We start from the raw sequence: 21,940 nt of genomic DNA on the forward strand, positions 1-21,940 counted from the left end.
AATCGCATTCTCCATTTCCCCCTCTTTGTGTCTGTTTTTGAGAAAAAAAAATGTGCAGTATGTCCCGAACTCTATTAAATTGGACTTTATATATCCAGGTTGTCAAGATAATTTTGGCCGCTTATTCTGTCATTCAGCGGGCTAACTACCCTATCTCAGCTTCATGTCATCTGAAAATCTGATAAATATGCCATCTATGCTTTGATTGAAACGACTGTTAAAATGTGGAACAGCTCTGCATCAAGCATTGATCCTTGAGATCTGCACTGGAGACCCACTTCTGAGTGGCCATGGAACCGTTAATGACTACTTTGAGTCTAGTTATTCATTCATTTTAGAATTCATCTTACCTTATTATCATCCAATCCATACTCCTCTATCTTTTCCATAGGAATACCCTGAGAACCTTAGTGGTGAAGTGGATAGAGCACTGGACTTGGAGGCAGAATGCCTGAGTTCAAGTCCTGTCTCAGACATTTTCTAGCTGTGTCATCCTGGACAAGTCATGCTCTCTGTATTCCTCAGAATCTCCATCTGTAAAATGGGGATGAAGATAGCTATCTAATTCACAGTGGTTTTGGGAGGAGCTGAATTCATTAAAGGCAGTTGGGAGTCCTCTCATTATCTTCCTTCTTTCTCCTTTGGCATCTGATCCCAATCCATGCCAACCCACCAGTAGCTGATTTTTGAAAAAGTTTGAATCAAATGCGTCTCAGGATCCATATCAATGGACACAGATATCTAGTTATCAGCCTAATATTTTTTTGAGCACAAAAGGATCTTTTACTTTTGTAAAAGACAACACTCACTTCTCTTAGGCATTCTCTTCATGTCTTTATATCTTCATAAGACAAGGCTTAAGTCAAATTCCTTCAGAAAATAAGTTCTTTCCATCTGTTTTCTTTGTTCTCACTTGAGCCACCTTCCACAAGGATCGGTCACCATGGCCAAAAGAGTCATGACCTCATGGCCCATCATTTTGTGATCAGCCTCTAGTACTTAGGTTGGACCTGGCATCCAACAGTACATTGCCAGGCCCATAACTGAAACCATTCCAACTCTGTAATATTCAAACCAAGCTGGTTCACTTTCTATTTCCTGAGTGCTGAGTCCTATTCCTATGTCTCGTCTCCCATTTCTATGCCTTTGCCCAGGCTGTCCCCCATGTCTGGGATACTTGCCTTCATGACTTTGGCTTCTTAGATTCCTTAACTCCTTTCAAAACTCAGATTAGGTGCCAGCTCCCACAGGAAGCCTTTGCTGATAAGCTTTTAATGTGTTTTATTTTTTGGATAGTATATAACCTTACTGAGGTTAGAGACTATTTTGCATTTTTCATACCCCAGCACCCAGCACAGATTTGTACATATAGTAGGTGCTTAATAATTATTCACTGGATTTTATTGGACTGATAGAACCTGCCAGAGCTTACATTCCACATGGCACAACTGTTAAGAATGCCAGGTCACCCAGATGCCACCATGAAATGACAGAAAAGGATGGTGGTTGATTTTTTTCTTTACTGAAACTTCCTTGCCCCCTATTGAGGTGCTATTTAAATTAAGGTATAAAACGAATATGTCCTTGGAAATGTGGAAAACGTGGGTAAATAATTCATAGCATCTAAAACCATAAGGGACCTTAGAGATCATCTGGTCAGACTCTCTTTTAGCAGAGACAGAGCTGACGCATGTGAGACCTAAGATCACAAGGCAAGTACAAAGAGATCATTTGAACCCCCATTGTTCAATTTACCATCCAGTGGTTTAGCCACCGTTCTGTCTCCTTTATTGGATCAGGTTGGTTTCAGGGGGTGGGGGCCAGAGGAGAATCTTCTAATTGGGGGTTACAATTTCAGCAAATCAAAACTTTAAGATGTAAAAAACTTTTTAAAAAAATGGAAGAAAAAGCCCTTAGCTAAAAGATAATTATTAGGCAAATAATTTTTAAAATGCAACTTATAGAACCAGAAAGGAACAGGCCTGCCCATTTCTCATAGAAGGTTTTTTCCAGGGCCACAGAGGGAAGTTCCCTTTGGATTATAAAAAGGGAAAATTTTATTTTTTCCCCTTGAATAGAGCATAGAGGGTAGAAACAGGATCCCTCAGCTGTGCAGATGCTTAGGCAGTAACATAAGGGCCCATTCATGTGTATAATTTCATTTGGGCGACACTGTGTTGAGGACACTTTGGAAGGCTCCAAACAGGTTAACATTCTCGTCAGTTTCCATAGCTTCCCTTAGGTAAAGGCTTGTACTAGTGTGGGCCTTATGGGGGGACCCAAGGCAGTGTGGCTCACATGATAATATCAACCCATCAGAAGAAATTTTCTTTCTGACTTCACAGAATCCTGTCCAGGAAAGTATTTTCTATTCCTCAAAGCCGTCCAGAAGTGTGTGTTATATTCTGAAATTGTGATATGTTGTGTTTGTATTCCTTTCACAAATGATTCTTGGAGTCCTGTCCCAGGGTTATTGGTGACAATGATGAAGATAAGGAGTGATGGTGTTTATATAGAGCTTCAAGGTATAGAGGGCACCTGACATATATTGTCCCACCTCTGACGTCTTCTATCCATGTGACCTTGGACAAGGCACTTCATGAGAGTCATGATCAGAAGCAAAATGGTAAAGTATGTTGGGCACTGGATTTGCAGACAAGAATACCAGGGTTCAAATCCCACCTTAGACATTTACTAGCTGTGTGACCCTAGACATTTAATCTCTCTGTGCCGTAGTCCTGTCATCTCTAATAGGGGGAGACAGACTTGATGGCCCTTGAAATCTCTTACAGTTCTAAACTATGGTCTTATGATCTCACATAAACCTTGTAGCATCCCTGGGAGGTGGTCCTATTATCATCCCTATTTGATAGACGAAGAAACTGAAGAGAAATGACATCATATGGTCTCACAGAAAAAATGTATCAGAGGCAGGACTGGAATTCAGGCTTCAAGTGGTATCAGTCTAGTGCTCTTTCCATTAAATTCTCTGAAGCTGGTTACCAAGCCCAGCACATAGTAGGTGATCAGTAAAATTCTCAATACTAACTATCATTTGGAAATCAATTTAGTCGATAAGTTTTTGGTACAGCATCCAGGAGAAAGGGAGCTGACGGTCCCACTGCACTCTGCCCCGGTCAGATCACAGCATGAGTGTTGTGTTCAACACTGAGGGAGCCATTTGAGGAAGGACATTGATTGGCGAGCTGGAGGGGGACCAGAACGGTGAAGGCTCTCAAGGTCTTAGCACGAGGCTCGAGCAAAAGAACTGGGACTTTTAGCCTGGAGAAGGGAAGACTTAGGGAGAACATGGACACTGGCTGCGGCTGTTTGAAGGGCTCTCAGCTGGAGGAGGGATCGGGCTTGTGGCCCCAAAGCTCAGAACTGGAAACAAAGGGACAAAGTGGCAAGGAGGCAGACCCAGGGGTGAGAGAAGGGAAAAAATCCCAAAGCAGACGTGCTCTTCCCTTGTGAGAGGTTCTCACACAGACACTGTATGATAGTGGATTGGACTGGTTGGTTAATAATGAATGAATGACGACGATGATGATGATGATGAAGACGATGATGATGATGAAGATGAAGAAGATGATGATGATACTGAAGAAGATGAAGAAGATGATGATGAAGAAGAAGAAGAAGAAGATGATGATGATGAAGATGAAGAAGAAGAAGATGATGATGATGATGAAGAAGAAGATGATGATGAAGATGAAGAAGATGATGATGATGATGATGAAGATGATGATGAAGAAGAAGAAGAAGATGATGATGATGAAGATGAAGAAGATGATGATGATGATACTGAAGAAGATGAAGAAGATGATGAAGAAGAAGAAGATGATGAAGAAGAAGAAGAAGAAGAAGAAGATGATGACGATGATGATGATGATGACTATGGTAGTATTTCCACAGAGCTTTAAGGTTTGCCAAGCACTTCACACACATGATCTCATTCGATTCTCACAGCCACTTTGGGAAGAAGGTGCTGTCATTATCCCCATTTTACAGATGAGGAAACCGAGGCTGATAGAAGTTAAGTGACTGGCCCAGGGTCACACAGCTAATATATGTTTAAAATTGAATTCGAATGGAGGTTTTTTGACCCTAGGACCAGGGCTCTCTCCACTGCATTATCTTGCTGCATATAAGTGCAGAGCCCTTCCCAACAGCTTTGATTTTCTGAGCTTCTTCTATGTGCTCTAGACTTTTCATCCATTCCTCCTGATTTGTCTTCTATCTCAAACTGGTCACCAGACTTACCAATTTTCAAACCCCACCCCTTTTGCCATCTCCAATATTTTAGTCAAGCCTCATTTCTTCATTCTTAAACTACTGCAATTGCCTTTCAACTGGTCTCCCTACCTCCATCTCTTCAATCCATTTTGCACAGCTACTCTCAGACTAAGTAGCTGAAAGCACTACTTTAATCGTATCATCCTTTTGCTTAGAGGCAGCATGGCATAGAAGAAAGAATTTAGACAGGGGATCAGATGGTGTCTCCGACACCAAAGGGCTTGTTTTCCATATCATTCCATTTCATTCCAGTCTACAACCAATTATTAAGTGACTACTTTATGCACAGCCCTGTGTCTAGTGCTTGGATTTACAAAGACAAAACCACCAACAACCTTTGCCTTCAAGAAACTTATGTTCTGCAGGGCAGATACAACATCTATGCACCATGGGCTACTCTACTCTTTACTAATTAGGATCAAAATGATATTGTGTTGAAAAGCTTCTGGAAGGGGGTGATTAATTAGCTCTAATCTTCCTCAGGACCCATTAAATAAGAGAATTCTCCATTCAGGAACAGGGTTCACCAACAAAGCCAGAGAGTCAGGAAGACTGGCTGGATGTTTAAGGGATGAGGGAGAACAGAAGAAGATTCAGCTGAAATGAACAAAATAAAGAAACAAAAAATGAAGAGGCACAGTGAAGCATTTTTTAAAATGGGAAAAAGCAGAAGGAGTCACAAACAAGTGTGACAGTTTGCTTACTATTACATAGACTTTCCCCCCCCCCTTAAAACTACATATTTTAATAAGAAATAAATTCAATTAAAATGCTAATACTGAGAACCAAGGCATTAGAGATTTCAAAGGTCAGCCTTTTTTTAGTTCTAAAATTTTGTCAACTAAGTTTTCAAGAGTTTTAGAGCAAACATTACTCATAAATGTCACACATATTATGCAGAATTTTAAAAGAAACCTATATAATATCCATTCAGCTATTCCTTGATAGCATACACATACAATCCTCTTTCTCTTCTTTGTACATTGACATGTTCATATTTCTCAAGTTTATAATGAAAAACAAATTTAAATAAAAAACTCTGAAAGTAAAAAAATGAAAACTATGAAAGATGTAAGAAATAGTTGCTAAGAAAACCTACCCCAAATAAACTAATTCTCACGTTTATCCTCAAAGTCCTCAAGAATATGGTTGTTGATGAGGATAATGACCCAATTCTCCCTCCAGAAAGTGACCTCCCAGGATAAGCAAGAGGAAGGCAGAGAGGATGGGGAGCCTTGGACCTTATCTGTGGCTGTCTTAGGGCTGTTTGTGCTAAAGGCCACCTTTCCACTGATAAGGTCACAACAGATGATGCTAAAGTGACAAGTTCATACTTGCAAAATCTGCCTCTCCTTTCAGTTAATCATTAGAAGTGAAGGTGGAGGATGAAGGTACTTTGACATCAGTCAAAGTCTTTGATGCTGAGTCACTCCCAACTCAGGTTTTTGAGTCACACATGAGAGTAATATGATAGAAAGAGCACTGGCCTGGAAGTTGGAGGACCCGGATTCAAATCCTCTAACATTTAGAACCTGTGTGACTTTAGGCAGTCCTCAACTTCATCTGATCTCATTTTCCCTTCCTACAAAAGGAGAAGTCTGGTTCCCTTCAGTTTTAATTCTGTGACCCTATGAGAACACTGACTTCAGATCCACATGTTGCCTCCAAGTGAGAATGAAATCTCCTTTCTTCTACCCTTGGGGACTTCCTCCCCCCTGCCCAAGTAAGCATTTCTTTCAAAAAACTAAATTTACCTTCCCCCATCCCAAATTTGGCCAGTGGGAATTAGCAGTTCCCAGTATATTTGCAAATATCAGGTTGCCATGGTCAAGTCCAAGACACCATGTGTCTTTTTTCACATTTATTTATTTTATTTTTAATTTATGGAATAAAAATAAGCATTTTTATAACATAGTATAATAAAATATGATTGCACATGGAATTGTAAATCTGTTATGTACAACTGGCTATTATTTTAAAAATATCATAAAGTTGTCATGTAAATTTCTTTTTTTTCCCCTAGAGATGGCTACCATTACCACAACTCAGGAATAAAACTTGGTTATAATAGTAAGCTGCTAAAAATAAAACTAAAACAAAATAAAAATAAAAATGAGTAATGTCAAATGGCCCCAAGTCCAAAAAGAGCTGTTGGAAGGACTTAAAAAAGAATCAGAGTCCAAATAAGAGAGACTGAAGAAAAAGTGGGAAAAAATAAAGCAATCCAAGAAAGTTATGGAAAGAAAGTTAATCAACTGGAAAAAAGAGGTACAACATCTTAAGGAAGAAAAGTAACTCCTTGAAAACTACAATTGGGCAAGTGGAATTGAATGATGTTATGAGGCAACAAGAAATAATAAAACTAGAAAAAATAGAAGAGAATCTGAAACATCTCATCAGAAAGGCAACTGATCGGGAGAACAGATTGGGGAGAGACAATATAAGAATTGTTGTGCTACATGAAAGTTATGATCAAGACACCATCTGTCTTGTTGGAGGAAGAGCACAGTGGAGGGGCTGGTACTCTGCAGCACCAATAATGTCCCAGGCAGCAGAGAGCACAGCTCCACTCTGAGTGACATTATGGTAACTGGGAGAGAAGGAAGGATCAGGGTCCCATGGAAAGGGCCTCTCCTACACTGTAATTGTATGGGCAAATGAATTACATAATTTACTAAAATGAGCACAGATGAAGGGATGAGGCAAAGGCCTAAGAATGTGTGAGCATGCACACACACACACACACACACACACACACACACACACACACACGACAATGAGGTTCAGTGGAAAGAGTTGCTATGTTGTATGCCAGAAGACCTGAGTTCAGATCCCAACTCTCTCACTATCTGTGTGGCCTTGGGCAATCCACTTGACCTCTCTAACCCTCAATGTTCTTATCTGTAAAATGTGGGAGTTGGACCAGATGGGGCCCAGAGAGGCCCAGGGCCTCTGAGGCCCTTGCAGCTCTAATCTAAATACTTGTTGACTTGACTCACAGAGAATGCTTTCTTCTGAAGATGCCCTATCTTTTGGCACCTTCTTGGAATCTGGCGACTCATTTCCTATACTCTGGTACAGAGAGGGCCAAGAGAAGGAGTTGGCATCCCCTTCTTGCCTCCCATGACTAACTCCTCTGGGGAGCTGCAGGAGACAAATTGTAGCTGCCGATGTTTCATACAATTTTCTCTAAGGAGTCTCTTCTAAATTTTGAGCGAAAAGAGTCATATCGTTGGATTTAATTACATCGCTGGGAATTTATGGCCAACCTTTGTCCATTACCTGAGGGTGCTAAGTCAACAGTATTTGAGGGTTGTTGATAAAAGGAATAAAGGTTAATCAATGCAGGAAAAAATGACCGTGAAAAGTGTATTGTACTGTTAGAATGCTAACTATTGGAGTATGGCAGGACTTAACAAGGGTCAGTCCAGTTTTCAGGTAGGTCACAGGCGCAGCGCACTTTATAGTTTACAAAATACTTTCCTCATGACAATAGTACGGCAACGAAAAAGAAAGGCTGCAGTAAGAGCCCCCGGCTTTAGATTCTGATTGCAAATCATTTCCCCTCTCAAGGTCTCAGTTTACTTATTTATACAATGGGCTAGTTGGGCTAGATACTCACTGAGATTTCTTCAAGGTTGAGAGCCACTGCCAGTCAGCAAATTAGATGCTAGGGATGTAAAGATAAAAGTCAAGTAATTTCTGCAGTGCACATTCTGCTCATGTGTGAGGAAAGCATTTTGTAAACCTTGAAGCATTACACAAATGAGGGTTACTGTTATTGCTATCAGCAGTACTTCTTATGTATCCCCCTTCTTTCCTGTCAGTACTGGGCACACAGTGGGCCCTTATACATACTTATGGCTGGAAGCATGCACCTGTGCTGGGGGGATGGGAGATGGGGCTCATGCTTCCTCCTTCAAACTCCGTCCCTCAGGCTGCCAGCTCACCTGCTATGGGCAGTATGGGAACTATAGGTTCTTTGAGGAAGAGGTTAAGGGGAAAAAGCCAGGAGGCCAGGAAGGAGGTGGACTATGGTGTATAGAGTCAATATGACGACCTTGCCCTTAGCAGAGGCCGAGTTATGAATTTTTCCTTTGGCTCTTACTAGCTGTGTGCCTTTATTTCTTTAGGCCTCACTTTCTTCATCTGTAAGATGTAGGTAATAATGTCTTTCAGGGATGATGACAATGACCTCTCAGGGATGTTGTCAGGATCAAAGTGGCTAATGTATTTTATAGAGGTTAGTAATCATTAATTTATGAGAGAGAGAGGGAGAGAGAGAGAGAGAGAGAGAGAGAGAGAGAGAGAGAGAGAGAGAGAGAGAGAGAGCATTTACTACAGCCTTGGGACATAGAACGGACCCTGTCATCTTACAGAGAAGGCACAGACAGAGTTGAAGTAACTTTCCCAGGGTCACATTGATCCAGGATTTGAACCCAGGTCCTTGGACTCCAAAGTCTCTTCCTATGATATCAGTTTGCCTTGATAAAAAGGCAAGGAAGTTCTCAACAACATGCTTTTTTTTGTCCAAGAGTTGAACCCAGAGTTTCAAGGAAACAGCTAAAATGACTCTTTCAAAAGCACCCATTTCCTCAGGGTCTGATAACTATTTTTGGGCTTGTGTGCCTAACACCCACACCAGAGCTGTTGCATTCTATGGGGCTCAGTGAATGTTGAATTATCTGAACTGATGGCCAGGAGTTCTGTGCTAATTGACAGTGAACAGATGCAGAGTTTCATGTGGCCATTTTCTCCTTGACTTTCCCAGTAACCTGTACACTCTTTTTTGACAAGCCCACATCTCTGGTTATCTGAAATTCCATGCCACTGACGAGGGTTATGTGAACTCCTTTGGAGCAATGTCTGTCTCTTGTCTGGGCTTCAACACCCTCTGGCCTGGTTCCCCTCCTCCCTCTCTGACTGCTCCTTTGCTGGATCCTCCTCCAGATCATGTCCTCTAAATGTAGGTGTCCCTTAACATTCTGTCCTGGGCCCTCTTCTCCTCTCCTTCTGTACTACTTCACTTGGTGATCTCGTCAGCTCCCATGGACTTAATTAATGTCTCTATGCTGATGATTCCAAAATCTACCCTTCCTGCCCCAATCCTTCTGTGGACCTCCAATCTTGCTTCTCTAACTGCCTTTCAGACATCTTGAACTGGATGGCCAGTAGACACCACAAACTCAATATGTCAAAAATAGAACTCATTTTTTTCCACCTATAACCCTCCCCCCAACCCCATTTCCCTTATTACTGTAGAGGACAATGGGATGCTTAGCTTAGGGGTAGGGCTATGTTTCTTTCTGTCTGTGTATCCCTAGTGCTTAAAACAGTGCCTTCTATATAGGAGGCACTTAATAAATATTTTTAATTGAATCAAATAGCCTGAAATCAATCAGAAGTCACTGTGCAGTTACCATGAAGGACTACAATGTTTTCACAAGAAAACTTGGAAATGCATAAGGTTGGTCCAATTGAAAAAACATCTGTGGGATAGGACTAGGAACTGTGCAACCGAGTCAGAGGAAGTTTGTGTCAAAGTTTGTGTCCTTCAACCCAAACCCATCTCATTCCATCCAGTCCAGGCCAGTCTTGCCTATTTTATATAAACCAATCCAGCCCAGTCCTATCCTATCCTATCAATCCAACAACCATTTATTAAGTATATTCTGCATGGTAGGCATGAGGGTTTGGTATGAGGGGCATAGGTATTTGTAAACACAAAATAGAGTCCCTGTACCTAAGGAAATTGCCATCTATTCAGAGAAACAATGTGTGTGTACAGAAGCCAATGCAAAAAATTACCAATTAAGCACAAATCACTTTCAAGGTAAGGACTAGAGTCTCCCAGGGATTCTGAGTTCACAGTCCTGGGGGCCTGACCCCAGAGGGGTTGGTTTCTCTCTTTGGCTTGTTGTCAGAGTTTTAGTCCAAGAAATTTCCAAAATAAAGTAAACCTTTGTTCCAGCACATGTCTAGAATTTCTCAGATTGAGTAACAAGGTCCTCAGCTCCTGCACAGACACAAAATAAGCTAAAAGTACCTTGGGTCAAGGACAGCCTTCCCCTCACCAAGTGCATACCATTCAAAGTACTCCCAGGAACTCAAGAACAGATGATGAAATAAAGTGAGCACACAAATAGCCCATCCTTCCTCAGTCTTCCCAATCTCCTGACCTCCAGGGACCTCTATGGGAGGAGAGCTAGAATGAATTAGGAAATGCTAGACTGATGACACTTCCCAAAATCTTACATATATTAGCTGGTTGTCCCCAGGGGGCATTGAGACATATTGTGCAAATGTCTCAGCTTGTTCGTGGACAAACTATTGTCTACAGCCCTGGGACCAATTATTCTGTGACAAAGAGTAGAGTCATTTCAAGAGTTATCAAGATTATATTTTGATCATTTCCTGATGGACTCGTTTACTTCTCTCATTTTCAATTATATCTATATCATCAAAGCCTTATTTTTTTTGCCTTTTCTTTTTATTATTATTTATTTCATATTTTTAGTTTTCAGCATTGATTTCCACAAGATTTTGAATTACAAATTTTCTCCCCATTTCTACCCTCCCCCACATTCCAAGATGGCATATATTCTGATTGCTCCATTCCCCAGTCAGCCCTCCCTTCTGTCACCCTGCTCCCCCCCATCCCCTTTTCCCTTACTTTCTTGTAGGACAAGATAGATTTCTATGACCCATTGCCTGTATATCTTATTTCCCAGTTGCATGCAAAACAACTTTTTTGAGCATCTGCTTTTAAAACTTTGAGTTCCAAAATCTTTCCCCTCTTGCCCCCCCACCCTCCCTAAGAAGGAAAACAATTCATCATAGGTCACATGTGTATCATTATGTAAAACCCTTCCACAATACTCGTGTTGTGAAAGACTAACTATATTTTGCTCCCTCCTATCCAGTCCCCCTTTATTCAATTTTCTCCCTTGACCCTGTTCCTTTTCAAAAGTGTTTGCTTTTGATTACATCCTCCCCCTATCTGCCCTCCCTTCTATTGTCCCACCTTTTTAACCTCTTCCTCCTTCTTTCCTGTGGGGAAAGACACCCAATTGAGTGCGTATGCTATTCCCTCCTCAAGTCAAATCCAAATAAGAGCAAGATTCACTCATTCCCCCTCACCTGCCCCCTATTCCCTTCCAACAAACTGCTTTTTCTTGCCACTTTTATGCAAGATAATTCACCCCATTCTATCTCTCCCTTTCTCCTTCTCTCAGTATATTCCTCTCTCACCCCTTACATTTATTTTTTTTTGGATATCATACCTTCATATTCAATTCACCCTGTGCCCTCTGTCTACATATTTATGTATATTCCCTTCAGCTACCCTAATACTGAGAAAGGTCTCATGAATTACACACATCATCTTTCCATGTAGGAATGTAAACAAAACAGTTCAACTTTAGTTAAGTCCCTTATGATTTCTCTTTCTTGTTTACCTTTTCATGCTTCTCTTGATTCTCATGTTTGAAAGTCAAATTTTCCATTCTGCTCTGGTCTTTTCACTGAGAAAGCTTGAAAGTCCTATATTTTATTGAAAATCCATATTTTGCCTTGGAGCATGATACTCGGTTTTGCGGGGTAGGTGATTCTTGGCTTTAATCCTAGCTCCATTGACCTCCGGAATATCATATTCCAAGCCCTTCTATCCCTTAAGATAGAAGCTGCTAGATCTTGTGTTATCCTGATTGTGTTTCCACAATACTCAAATTATTTCTTTCTGGCTGCTTGCAGTATTTTCTCCTTGATCTTGGAGCTCTGGAACTTGGTGACAATATTCCTAGGAGTTTTCTTTTTGGGATCTTTTTCAGGAGGCGATTGGTGGATTCTTTCAATTTCTATATTACCCTCTGGTTCTAGACTATCAGGGCAGTTCTCCTTGATAATTTCTTGAAAGATGATGTCTAGGCTCTTTTTTGATCATGGTTTTCAGGTAGTCCAAGAATTTTAAAATTATCTGTCCTGGATCTATTTTCCAGGTCAGTGGTTTTTCCAATGAGATATTTCACATTGTCTTCCATTTTTTTCATTCCTTTGGTTCTATTTTATAATATCTTTATTTCTCATAAAGTCACTAGCTTCCACTTGCTCCAATCTAATTTTTAAGGTAGTATTTTCTTCAGTGGTCTTTTGGACCTCCTTTTCCAATTGGCTAATTCTGCCTTTCAAGGCATTCTTCTTCTCATTGGCTTTTTGGAGCTCTTTTGCCATTTGAGTTAGTCGATTTTTTAAGGTGTTATTTTCTTCAGTATTTTTTTGGGTCTCCTTTAGCAATTCATTGACTTGTTTTTTATGGTTTTCTCACGTAACTCTCATTTCTTTTCCCAGTTTTTCCTCTACTTGCCTTACTTGCTTTTCCAAATCCTTTTTGAGCTCTTCTATGGGCTGAGACCAATTCATATTTTTCTTGGAGGCTTTTGATGTAGGCTCTTTTAGTTTGTTGACTTCTTCTGGCTGTATGTTTATATCTTCTTTGTCACCAAAAAAAGATTCCAAAGTCTGAGTCTGAATCTGAGAGCATTTTTGCTGCCTGTTCACGTTTCCAGCGAACTACTTGACCCTTGAGCTTTTGGTCGGGGTATGACTGCTTGTAGAGTAGAGAGTACTTTGTCCCAAGCTTAAGGGACTGGGCTGCTATTTTCAGAGCTACTTCTACACAGCAGGCTCTGCCACACCAGCACTCCTTCTCCCCCAAGAACTGCCAACCAGGGTTGTGGCCCAGCTCCAGGCAGGGCAAAGCCCGCTTTGCACTCCTGCTCTAATCCGCCACTTAATTCCTCCCACCAGGTGGGCCTGGGGCCAAAAGCAACTGCAGCTGTAGCTCTGGAAGCAGCCTCAGAGCTACACCACCTCTGCCATCCCTGGGGCAGTGGCTGGCCATGAACTCCTTTCACTCTGTCCCGGCAGCTTTTCCCACTAACCTTCTCTGTTGCATTTGGTGTTTGTGGGTTAAGAAGTCTGGTAACTGCCACAGCTCACTGACTCAGGGTGCTATGCCTGTTATGCCTGGCTCCTGGTCTGCTTGGTCCTGGCATGGCCCACACTGTGCTCTGCTCCGCTCTGCTCCCACCTCCATGTGATAGATCTTACCCTGTGACCATCCAGGCTGTCCTGGGCTGGATCCCTGCTTCTCTTTGCTATTTTGTGGCTTCTGCAGCTCTAGAATTTGTTCAGAGCCATTTTTATAGGTTTTTGGAGGGACTTGGGGGGGCAGCTTACACAAGTCCCTGATTTACAGCCGTCATCTTAGCTTCACTCCCCTAATCCAAAGCCTTCTTTTTTGAACTTATCTAGCATTCTCAGGATATCTCTCTCAGTTCTCTGATCAAGTACATGCTTTTGCGCATTAGCCAGAGCAAATGGAGCTGTGTCCCAGAAGCCTACGGGCAGGATTCCCCCTCCCACTTGCTAGCCCTCTCTCTTATTGGGTGTCTTCCCTCTGGGTCAGATAGATGGTAATCCCTCTATTAATGCTATCCCAATGAGCTTCTGGCTTTAGGGTTCCAGGTCATTTGAGAAGCAGTGGATCAATGAGAGGCATGAGAGGCACCTCCTTAAGAATCATCTGTCCTACCACAAGGCATCCAGCATTTTCTCAGAGAAACGACCACCTCTTGACATAGCCCACTCCACTTTGAGATGGCTTGGATTGTTAAGATGTTTTTCTTTACATTGAGAAGGCTAAATTCACCTCTTAGCAACTTCCCAATTGCTCCTGGTTCTCCTTTTTGAGTCCAAGCTGAACAAAGCCAATCTCTCCTCTACACGTTCTCTCTTCAAATGCTTGAAAAAAGCTCTCATATTCTTTGCAGTCTTCCCTTTGGTAGACCAGGTATCCCTAGTTCCTTCATTCAATCATATCTGACATGACCTTGAAACCCTCTGACAGCCTCTTTGCCTCATGTTTTAAATAAGTTTTTATTGATTACTTTCTTTGTTTTACATCAACATAATTTCTCCCAGTATTTCATCCCCACTCCCTTAAAAAGAATCATCTCATATAATGAATAATAGTTTTAAAGACAATAAAAGGAAAAGAGGAAAAAAATCAGCACAGCTAATTAATGCATTGAAAAAGTCTGAAAATGTGTGCTATGTACTTCTAATCTCTGCTATGGTTGGGGTAGGGGCATCTTCTCATATCTCTCTCTTGAGCCATGCTTGTCATTTATCATTTTTATTATTCCCTTTTTTGGTGGTTGATTTGAATTTACATTGTCATTGTGAAGAGTTTTCCTGGCTCTGCTTCCTTCAGTTTGCATCAGTTCACTAGATCATTCTAAGCTTCTCTGTATTCATCGCATTTGTCACTTTTCAAGTTGCTGGGGAGCTGTTTATGGGCTGTATGCTCCTCATTGTGTGGGAAGGGTGTTCCTTCAGCATTGCACCCTTAGTTCTGCTCCTTCTTTCATGATGAAAAATCGATCCATATAGGAAGCCAAGTTTTCTAGGAGAGGTTCCAGGCAAATCAGAAGAAGAGTAGTAATAAGGATAAGATTAAGCTTCTACAAACTCCTCTTCTGGTGCCCCCTCATGACATGACAGTGACCCTGAATTCTTGAAGCCCAGGCCAGTGGAGACCAAATTTGAGCAGGTCCTACCAAGCTGGAAAGATTTTAAGCAGAGTCCCAGCAACAAGCTGTCTTCTATCCAAGGACCAGCCAAGACAAGTATGGAGAGGCTCATTGTCACCATGATGTCATGAGGTGGTGATGGATTCTTTGGCCATGTCAACCTATGCAACAAAGAAAAAATACCAAATGGCCCTGAGTTCTGGGCAGCTCCCTGCTGCTTCTTCAGTGACAGTGATCAAATCCTGGAAAAAGTGGCAGAAGGGGCTAGACTTCACAGTTTTTTTAGACCCCCGTAAGCATTGTTTCAGCAATTGATGCTCAAAGTTAAGATCCTTTCCCAACAACCATTCATTCAATATATTCCTGAGGTAACTACAGTATGTCAATATTGACATTCTGACTGTAAATTAGAACAAAAGACAGAAAGACGTGACGACTATATGCAAGGACAGCACCATGTCTGTGATTCTATGGTGAACCGAGTTGTGCTGAGCTATAAATAGGTGACAATAGTTTAATGTATTACCAAAGTATTTGCATTTTAACAGAGGCCTTCTGGAGATATAGTGCCTTAGCCAAATGGGATAACTCTAATGGAGGGAGGCGATTCTGGGCATTTGAACTTGCCTCACATCACACCTCCAAGTAGGACTGGCTTTGCAGACATACCTACATCACAGAAATCAGCTGATCTGCCTAATTGTCCCTTCCACTGTAGGAAAAGTAGATTTTCTGTAGAGAGATGACAATTTCCTTCCCCTTGAATACTAAATCACTGCCCTGCTCTGAATTCAGGTTTCTTGACCGATGGATACCTGCTGCTACACACGCTACTGCCCATTTCACCTCAATATAGTCATTGCCTTCATGTACATTTTATACACTCAGAAGCCTGGAGTCTATCTAGAGTCACACAATACATTTCCTTTCATCCATAAGTCAGCTCACTTTCTGGCTACATCTGAGAAGGTAGGGAAATCATGGTTAAGTGGAAATTTGTCTGGAAAAAAAGATCTGGGGACTTTAGCAAATGGCCAATTCCATACCAGGCAAAGCATACCAGGGACAGAGACTGGCCTTGGGATTTCCTGGATATGGGAAACTTCTGCTCAAGAATCTCCCTTTCCAAAGGCAGGTCAGCAGCTACTCTGCAACGTACAGGCTTAGAGAGTTACCTGGGGCACTGAGAAGCTAAGGGACTTTCCCAGGGTAATACAGTCAGTAGGTCTCAAAGTTGAGACTTGAATGTAAAGCTTCCTTGCTATTAAAGCACATAGACACTCTAGCCTACTCTATCCAAAGATATGATAATGGCAGTTAAAAAAAAGCTAATGCTCTTAGCTATGATCTTAGGCTGTGTTAAGAATGGCATGTTGTCCAAGACTAGGGAGATGAGAATTCCAGTTTACTCTGTTCTGGTGAGGCCACATCTAGGGCATTGTTTTTGGTTCTGGGCAATACATTTTGTGGAAAGTCATTGATAGACTCTATGGTGTCTAGAGCAGCCTTGTACCATATGAGTACCGGTTTAAGGAACAGGGTAGATTTGACTTGGAGAAGAGAAGACTTGTCGGCACAGGACAGCTGTCTTCAATATTTCATTCTCATCTCTCAAAGAAAAAAGATTAGGCTCCTTCTACTTGATCCCAGTGGGCAGAGCTAAAAGGAATGAGGGGGAAACTACAAAGAAGAAAATGGGTTTGATACAAAGAATTCCTAATGCTTGGAGTCACCTCAAAGTGGCCAGGACTGCCTCTGGAGACAATAGTTTCCTGCTCATTGGAGGATGCCAGCTCACTGGGAGTATTGTCAAAGGCAGTTTTCTTTCAATACAGGTGAAATTGGATGGCCCTGAAGGACCCTACCAGCCACAAAATGCTGATTCTTGGATTCTGGCCAGGACTCTGGCCATTCAAGAAAATAACCTTGAGAGAAGATGGAAAGGGAGACATTTCCTCCCTGGGAAGCTTTCTTCCCTCAGGGATTAGTAAGTTCAATGAGACAAGTTAGAAGTCCCGTTCAAGTCTTGTTCTATGTCCTTATGGCTAATAATATCATTGCAGATGTTTCCTTCTACAGAATCAGCAAGATGGCTTTCTCTCTCCTGTTTCATATGCACAGAAAGACATTATGTTGTTAGAATGACCAATAAACTCATGTCTTCTGGGGAGAAAGGCCTCAAACACATTTCTAAATGTGCCATGGATGGAAGAGCAGACTGGAGGAATTCAGAATATTGTTTGGAGAAGACAAATCTAAATGGTTTGCTGGCTAAAAGCATTCACTTCTAGCTCCCTGTGAGGGTTTTTCTGAGTAGTAATTAGAGGTTATTCTCACATTCTTCAGAAGACAATGATTGGAATGCACTCACTCTCTACTCTTTTTCTTTACTCCTCTAGTCTTAGGATCAGTTTAAATATCAAAGCACAGTGAAGGGCCTCCAGTCCCTGCTATATGGTGGTCAGTTAAGGGAGCTGGGAGTGTTTAACCTGAAGAAGAGAAGACTTTGGATAGTTGTCTCCAAGTATCTGAAGTGATGTTAAGTGAAGGAGGGATTGGGGTTGTTCAGTTTGTCCCCAAAGAGCAGAATCAGGAGGCCTGGATGGAAATTGCACTTTGTAACTGCTGCTCTGCCTTGTTTCAACTCCAAAGAATGAGATGCCCCTCCCAGGATAAGCTCACCATTTCTCAACCCACTACCATGCCACTGACTCTAGCTTTGATTGACACTACCTCCCTCTGCCTCCTCTTCCATTTCATTGGAGGGCTTGAGGGCAGAGGACAAACTCCTCCTACTGCCTTTATTTATAGAGAGCAGAAACTGAACTCTCAGATCTCTCCAATTTGTATCTGCCCCTCTGCCAGAACAAGATGTCCCCTATACCAGGTCCCTCCTGGACCCACTTCCCACTTTCCTGTCTACTTTTGGGTGTTGTCTCTCCCTTTCAATTGTAAGCTTCTGGAGAGCAAGGACTGGCTTTTTTATTAATTGTATTCCCAGTGCTTAGCATGGTGCCTGGTACATAGTAAGGGCTTAACAAATGTTTATTGATCATTGGATATTTCAAAGGGGCAAATTTCAGATTAATATCAGGAAAACCTTTCAAATAATGACAGTTGCCCAGAAGTGAAAGTGACTGCATACAAAGGGAGTGGATTTCTCATCACTGATGTTTTCAATCAAAGCCTGATGATCCCTTGTTGAAGATATCACAGAGGAGGTGCCTCTCAGGTCCCTTTCAACTGTGAGATTCTGTAAACCTACAGATATTTCAGTAGCAGTCACAGGTTGATCTAGATGCCTCCTAGGGTCTCTTTCAACTTAGGTACAATGATTCTGTGAAATAAACTTGCAATCTTCTTCTTAAGGAACCTGATTGGACTTGGCTTCCAAGCTCCCTTCTCCAGCCTTTTATCCCTTCTGTCCTTGGCTCTGTCAGTTTCCATTGTTCTATGTCAGTCAGTCCACATTTTTTGGGAGCCTATACAGAAGCTACATAGAATTAAGTTTACAAAAACTGGGGTAGAATATCTTTCAACTAATTGAATACAAGAGCAAAGATAAATGACTCAATTTTATCGAATTCTCCTACTCCAATTCATTTTTGGTAACCATAAAAATCCTATTTTTTTGAATAGAAAATGGACATTTTGGGGAACTCAATCTCTACCACACTTTTTGCAATCAATGTTTTACCCATTCCGTGGGTCACCATGATATCAAAGCATTATCAAAGTTTGATGGGAAAAGGAGGTGTATGTATGGTGGAAACAGAGGATGATGTCATTTTATCAGGGTGGGGAACCCTAAGGTGCAGACTGGTCACTGTTCTGGAATTTACAGTCTTAGGGAGCTGTCCAAGGCCTTGAGAGCTGAATCTGCTTGCTCATGGTTATGTAACTTTGGCCTTAAGAGGTAGGATTAGAATTCATATCTTTGTAACTGCAAGGCCAGCACTTTCTCTATTTAGTACCTAGTTAGCAAGAATAATTAGTTCAATTAGGAAACTACTTGATAATAATAATAATATCCATTTGCAAGTCATTATAGTAATTAATTCCCCCTCTTGAGCAACTAAATTTGTCTTTATTAATTTGTACTTTGTTTTTACATCATGAATTCTACAATTTGATTTGAGTTGCTTTCATGTTGTTTGCCCTGCTCTCCAAAATTAATGATTACAATTTGACCTTTGCTCACGACCTTATTGTCCTCTACCTCCCAAGACTCTTGCAACCATCTCTAACTGGTTCCTTACCTCCAGTCCCTCTTGACTCCAGTTATACAGCTGCCAACTTCATCTTTGTCATCAACAGCTAACTTCTCTGCTAAAAACCCTACAGTGGCTCTCTACTAACCGCTGACAGAAGTCTGAAGTTCTGAGCTTGGTTTATAAGACATTCTACAATGTCACACCACTTTCCCTTTGTAGGCAGTCTTACCTAAGAGAATGGCTGTTCATTTGCATTATGTTTCCATCTAATTCCCTGCATTTGTCCGTCCTTTCCCTTTGCTAATGCTTTTCCCCATATGTAGGATGCTCAAAGGATCTCATCCTTAATAAATTCTCACCAGTCCTCAGGATCAATCTTTACCTCCTCCTCCAGGAAGCCTTACCAAATTCTCCAGTTAGTGTATTTCCTTCCTCCACCCTCACACAATTCTTTGCAGCCATAGTGGGCACTTTTATCTCTTCTATACTGTACCAGAATTTCTGTCCAGTTTTGATATCATATGCATATTCCAATATGTTTAATGGACCCCAATAGAGTCCCCCCTGCCATGAGGGCAGGGGGACGGTCTTCCTCATCCGGAAGAACTTCTGATTCCCTTTACCAATGCAGATCAACACCTGCTCTGCAAACTTACAGCCTTAGAGAGTTGGGTAATCTTCCTCTAGGGCAGCCAAGTTACTTGTCCTGGGTCACGCACTCAGTGTATGTTAGAGGGGAGACTTGAACTCAGGTCTTCTGGACACTTTCTCCACTTAGGCAGCTTCTTATCTTGGATATAGTGAGTTTTAAATAAATCCTTCTTAAATGAATGAATGTTAGCTGTTGGAAAATAAGGGGAAAAGAGAAAGGCTGAATTGAATTGAATCGGAAGGATATGTGAGGCTCCCATAGTTAACACATCTTTCTCTTATTTTTCATTCATCAGGGGAACACATGCCAAGGGGAGCCCTAGAGACTAGCACATGGTTATCTCCTCCCTCCAGGAATGTCTGGCAAGCCTCTCAGAAAGTATTCCAATGAAGGATGTGTCTCCTGGCTTAGCTGTCTGGCCCTACACCTCCCCAAACATCTGTAGTGAGAAGTTTTTGGGCTGACCTGCTGCAGGGTCTGGATATTTAGCTCTTTAGTTTTTATTATCCCAAACTACACTCTTCAAAATCTGTCAGGGGTCCTGGAAATATAATTGTTTTTGTTTTTTCAAGTTGGAAAGATTAAGCCCCAGTGAATGTTGTATTGTACAACATTCCAGCAGGATTCCCTATTGGCAGTGGAAAACTTGCTATATAGTCACTGCACGGGGCAGAACACTGTGAATAACCTTCTTGATACCTATTTCTCACTTAGTGGTATCAGATGCTATAGTCCTATTACTGGGAGCAAATCAGGGAATTGTGTAATTGGTGATATTGACTTGCATGAACAAAATAAGGATTACCAACAAAGTAATGTTTACTGCATTAAAAGAACTCCACAATTGATGGCTTATTTACTTTTTCTGAACAAGTATCATAAGAATAGGAGAATATTTTCATTTCTGATGGATTTAAAAATAATATTTAAGACTTTTAAAACTCAATTGTTCAAGCCAATTTCTTCTATCATTTTGCAGATGAAGAAGCTGAGGTCCAAATAGAATCCAACTAGACTTTCCTGGTTTCTACCTCTATCCTTTGACTGAATTGCTCTCCAAAATTGCCAATAATCACCCAGTCTATTAGTATTTTCTTAGTCCTCATCCTTCTTGATTAACTTATATTACTTGACAGGTTTTTCCCCACACTATCCTGAATCCTCACCTCCATGGGTTTTCATGAGACTGCTTTCTCTTGGTTTTCCTCTTATGTACCCGATCATTCCATCTCAGTCTCCTTTGCTGGATGATTCCCCACCCTCAATTGTGGGTCTTACCTAAAGCTTTGTATGTGATCTCTCTCCCCTCTTTTTCCCTCCCTCTATTTCTCTCTTCCTTTTCCCCTCTCTCTCCTTCCCTCTATCTCTCCCTCCTATATCTCCCTCTTTCTTTCTTTCCTTCTCCCCCTCTCTTCTTCCCTCTCTTCATTTTCCCCCTTCCCTTCCTCTGTCCCCCCTCTCTCCTCTCCTTTCCCTTTTTTTCTCTCCCCCTCTCTTCCTTCCTCCATTTCTCTTCCCATCTCCCCTCTCTCTTCTTCCCTTGCTCTTTCTTCCTCATCTTCTCTCTCCTCTCTCTCCTTCCCTCTCCTTTCATCCTCACCTTCTCTCCCTCCCTTGCTCCCTTCTCATTCTCCCCTTCCTTCCCTCCCTCCCTCCTCTCATTTTACTGCTTCCCAAGAGCTCAATGATCATCTCAACACTGATGAATCAGACATCTTTATATCCAGCTCCAGTCTCTCTTGAGCTCTGATCCTGCATCACATAGTGCTTTTTGGAGCTTTCTAATTATATATCCCATAGACATTTCAATCCAAAGCAGAACACATCATCTTTACCCTTAACTCATCCCCCTTTCCACCTTCCTTTTCTTATAGTTTTTTTTTTTAAATTTACAATGTCAGTATTTAGGAAAGTATCTGGAACATAATTGAGGATTAATAAATGCTTATTAAATAAATGAATAGATGTGGGACAGATGGACAAGCAGTTTCTGTTAAGAGTACCATTATTCTTTCAGTCCTCCAGGTTCACAACCTCAGAGACAACTAGATCCTCACTCTTCCTTGTTTTTCCAATAGTCAGTCAATATCCAAGTCTTGCCAACTCCATCTTCACAGTCTCCCTTGTGCCCATCCCTTTCTCCTTACTCACATGGTCACCACCCTAGTTCAGGCTCTCATCACCTC

At 41.5% G+C, this 21,940-nt stretch overlaps 1 protein-coding gene across 6 annotated transcripts in view; it reads right to left on the bottom strand.

Moving 5' to 3' along the window:
* A1CF (APOBEC1 complementation factor) overlaps nt 1-21,940 on the bottom strand; it is a 103,234-nt gene that overhangs the window by 74,632 nt on the left and 6,662 nt on the right. Inside the window, exon 2 of one of the 6 annotated variants that reach the window (XM_036734752.1) lies at nt 351-534. The exons of 3 other annotated variants lie outside the window; for them this stretch is intronic. In XM_036734752.1, coding sequence (XP_036590647.1) covers nt 351-389 — 39 coding nt within the window. In that variant the 5' untranslated portion in view covers nt 390-534. Of the gene's footprint in view, nt 1-350; nt 535-19,758; nt 19,936-21,940 lie in introns of those variants that run through there. 2 more of the 6 variants (XM_036734749.1, XM_036734748.1) reach the window with 2 other exon arrangements.

Source organism: Trichosurus vulpecula, chromosome 8 (assembly GCF_011100635.1).
Source record: "Trichosurus vulpecula isolate mTriVul1 chromosome 8, mTriVul1.pri, whole genome shotgun sequence".
NCBI lineage: Eukaryota > Metazoa > Chordata > Mammalia > Diprotodontia > Phalangeridae > Trichosurus > Trichosurus vulpecula.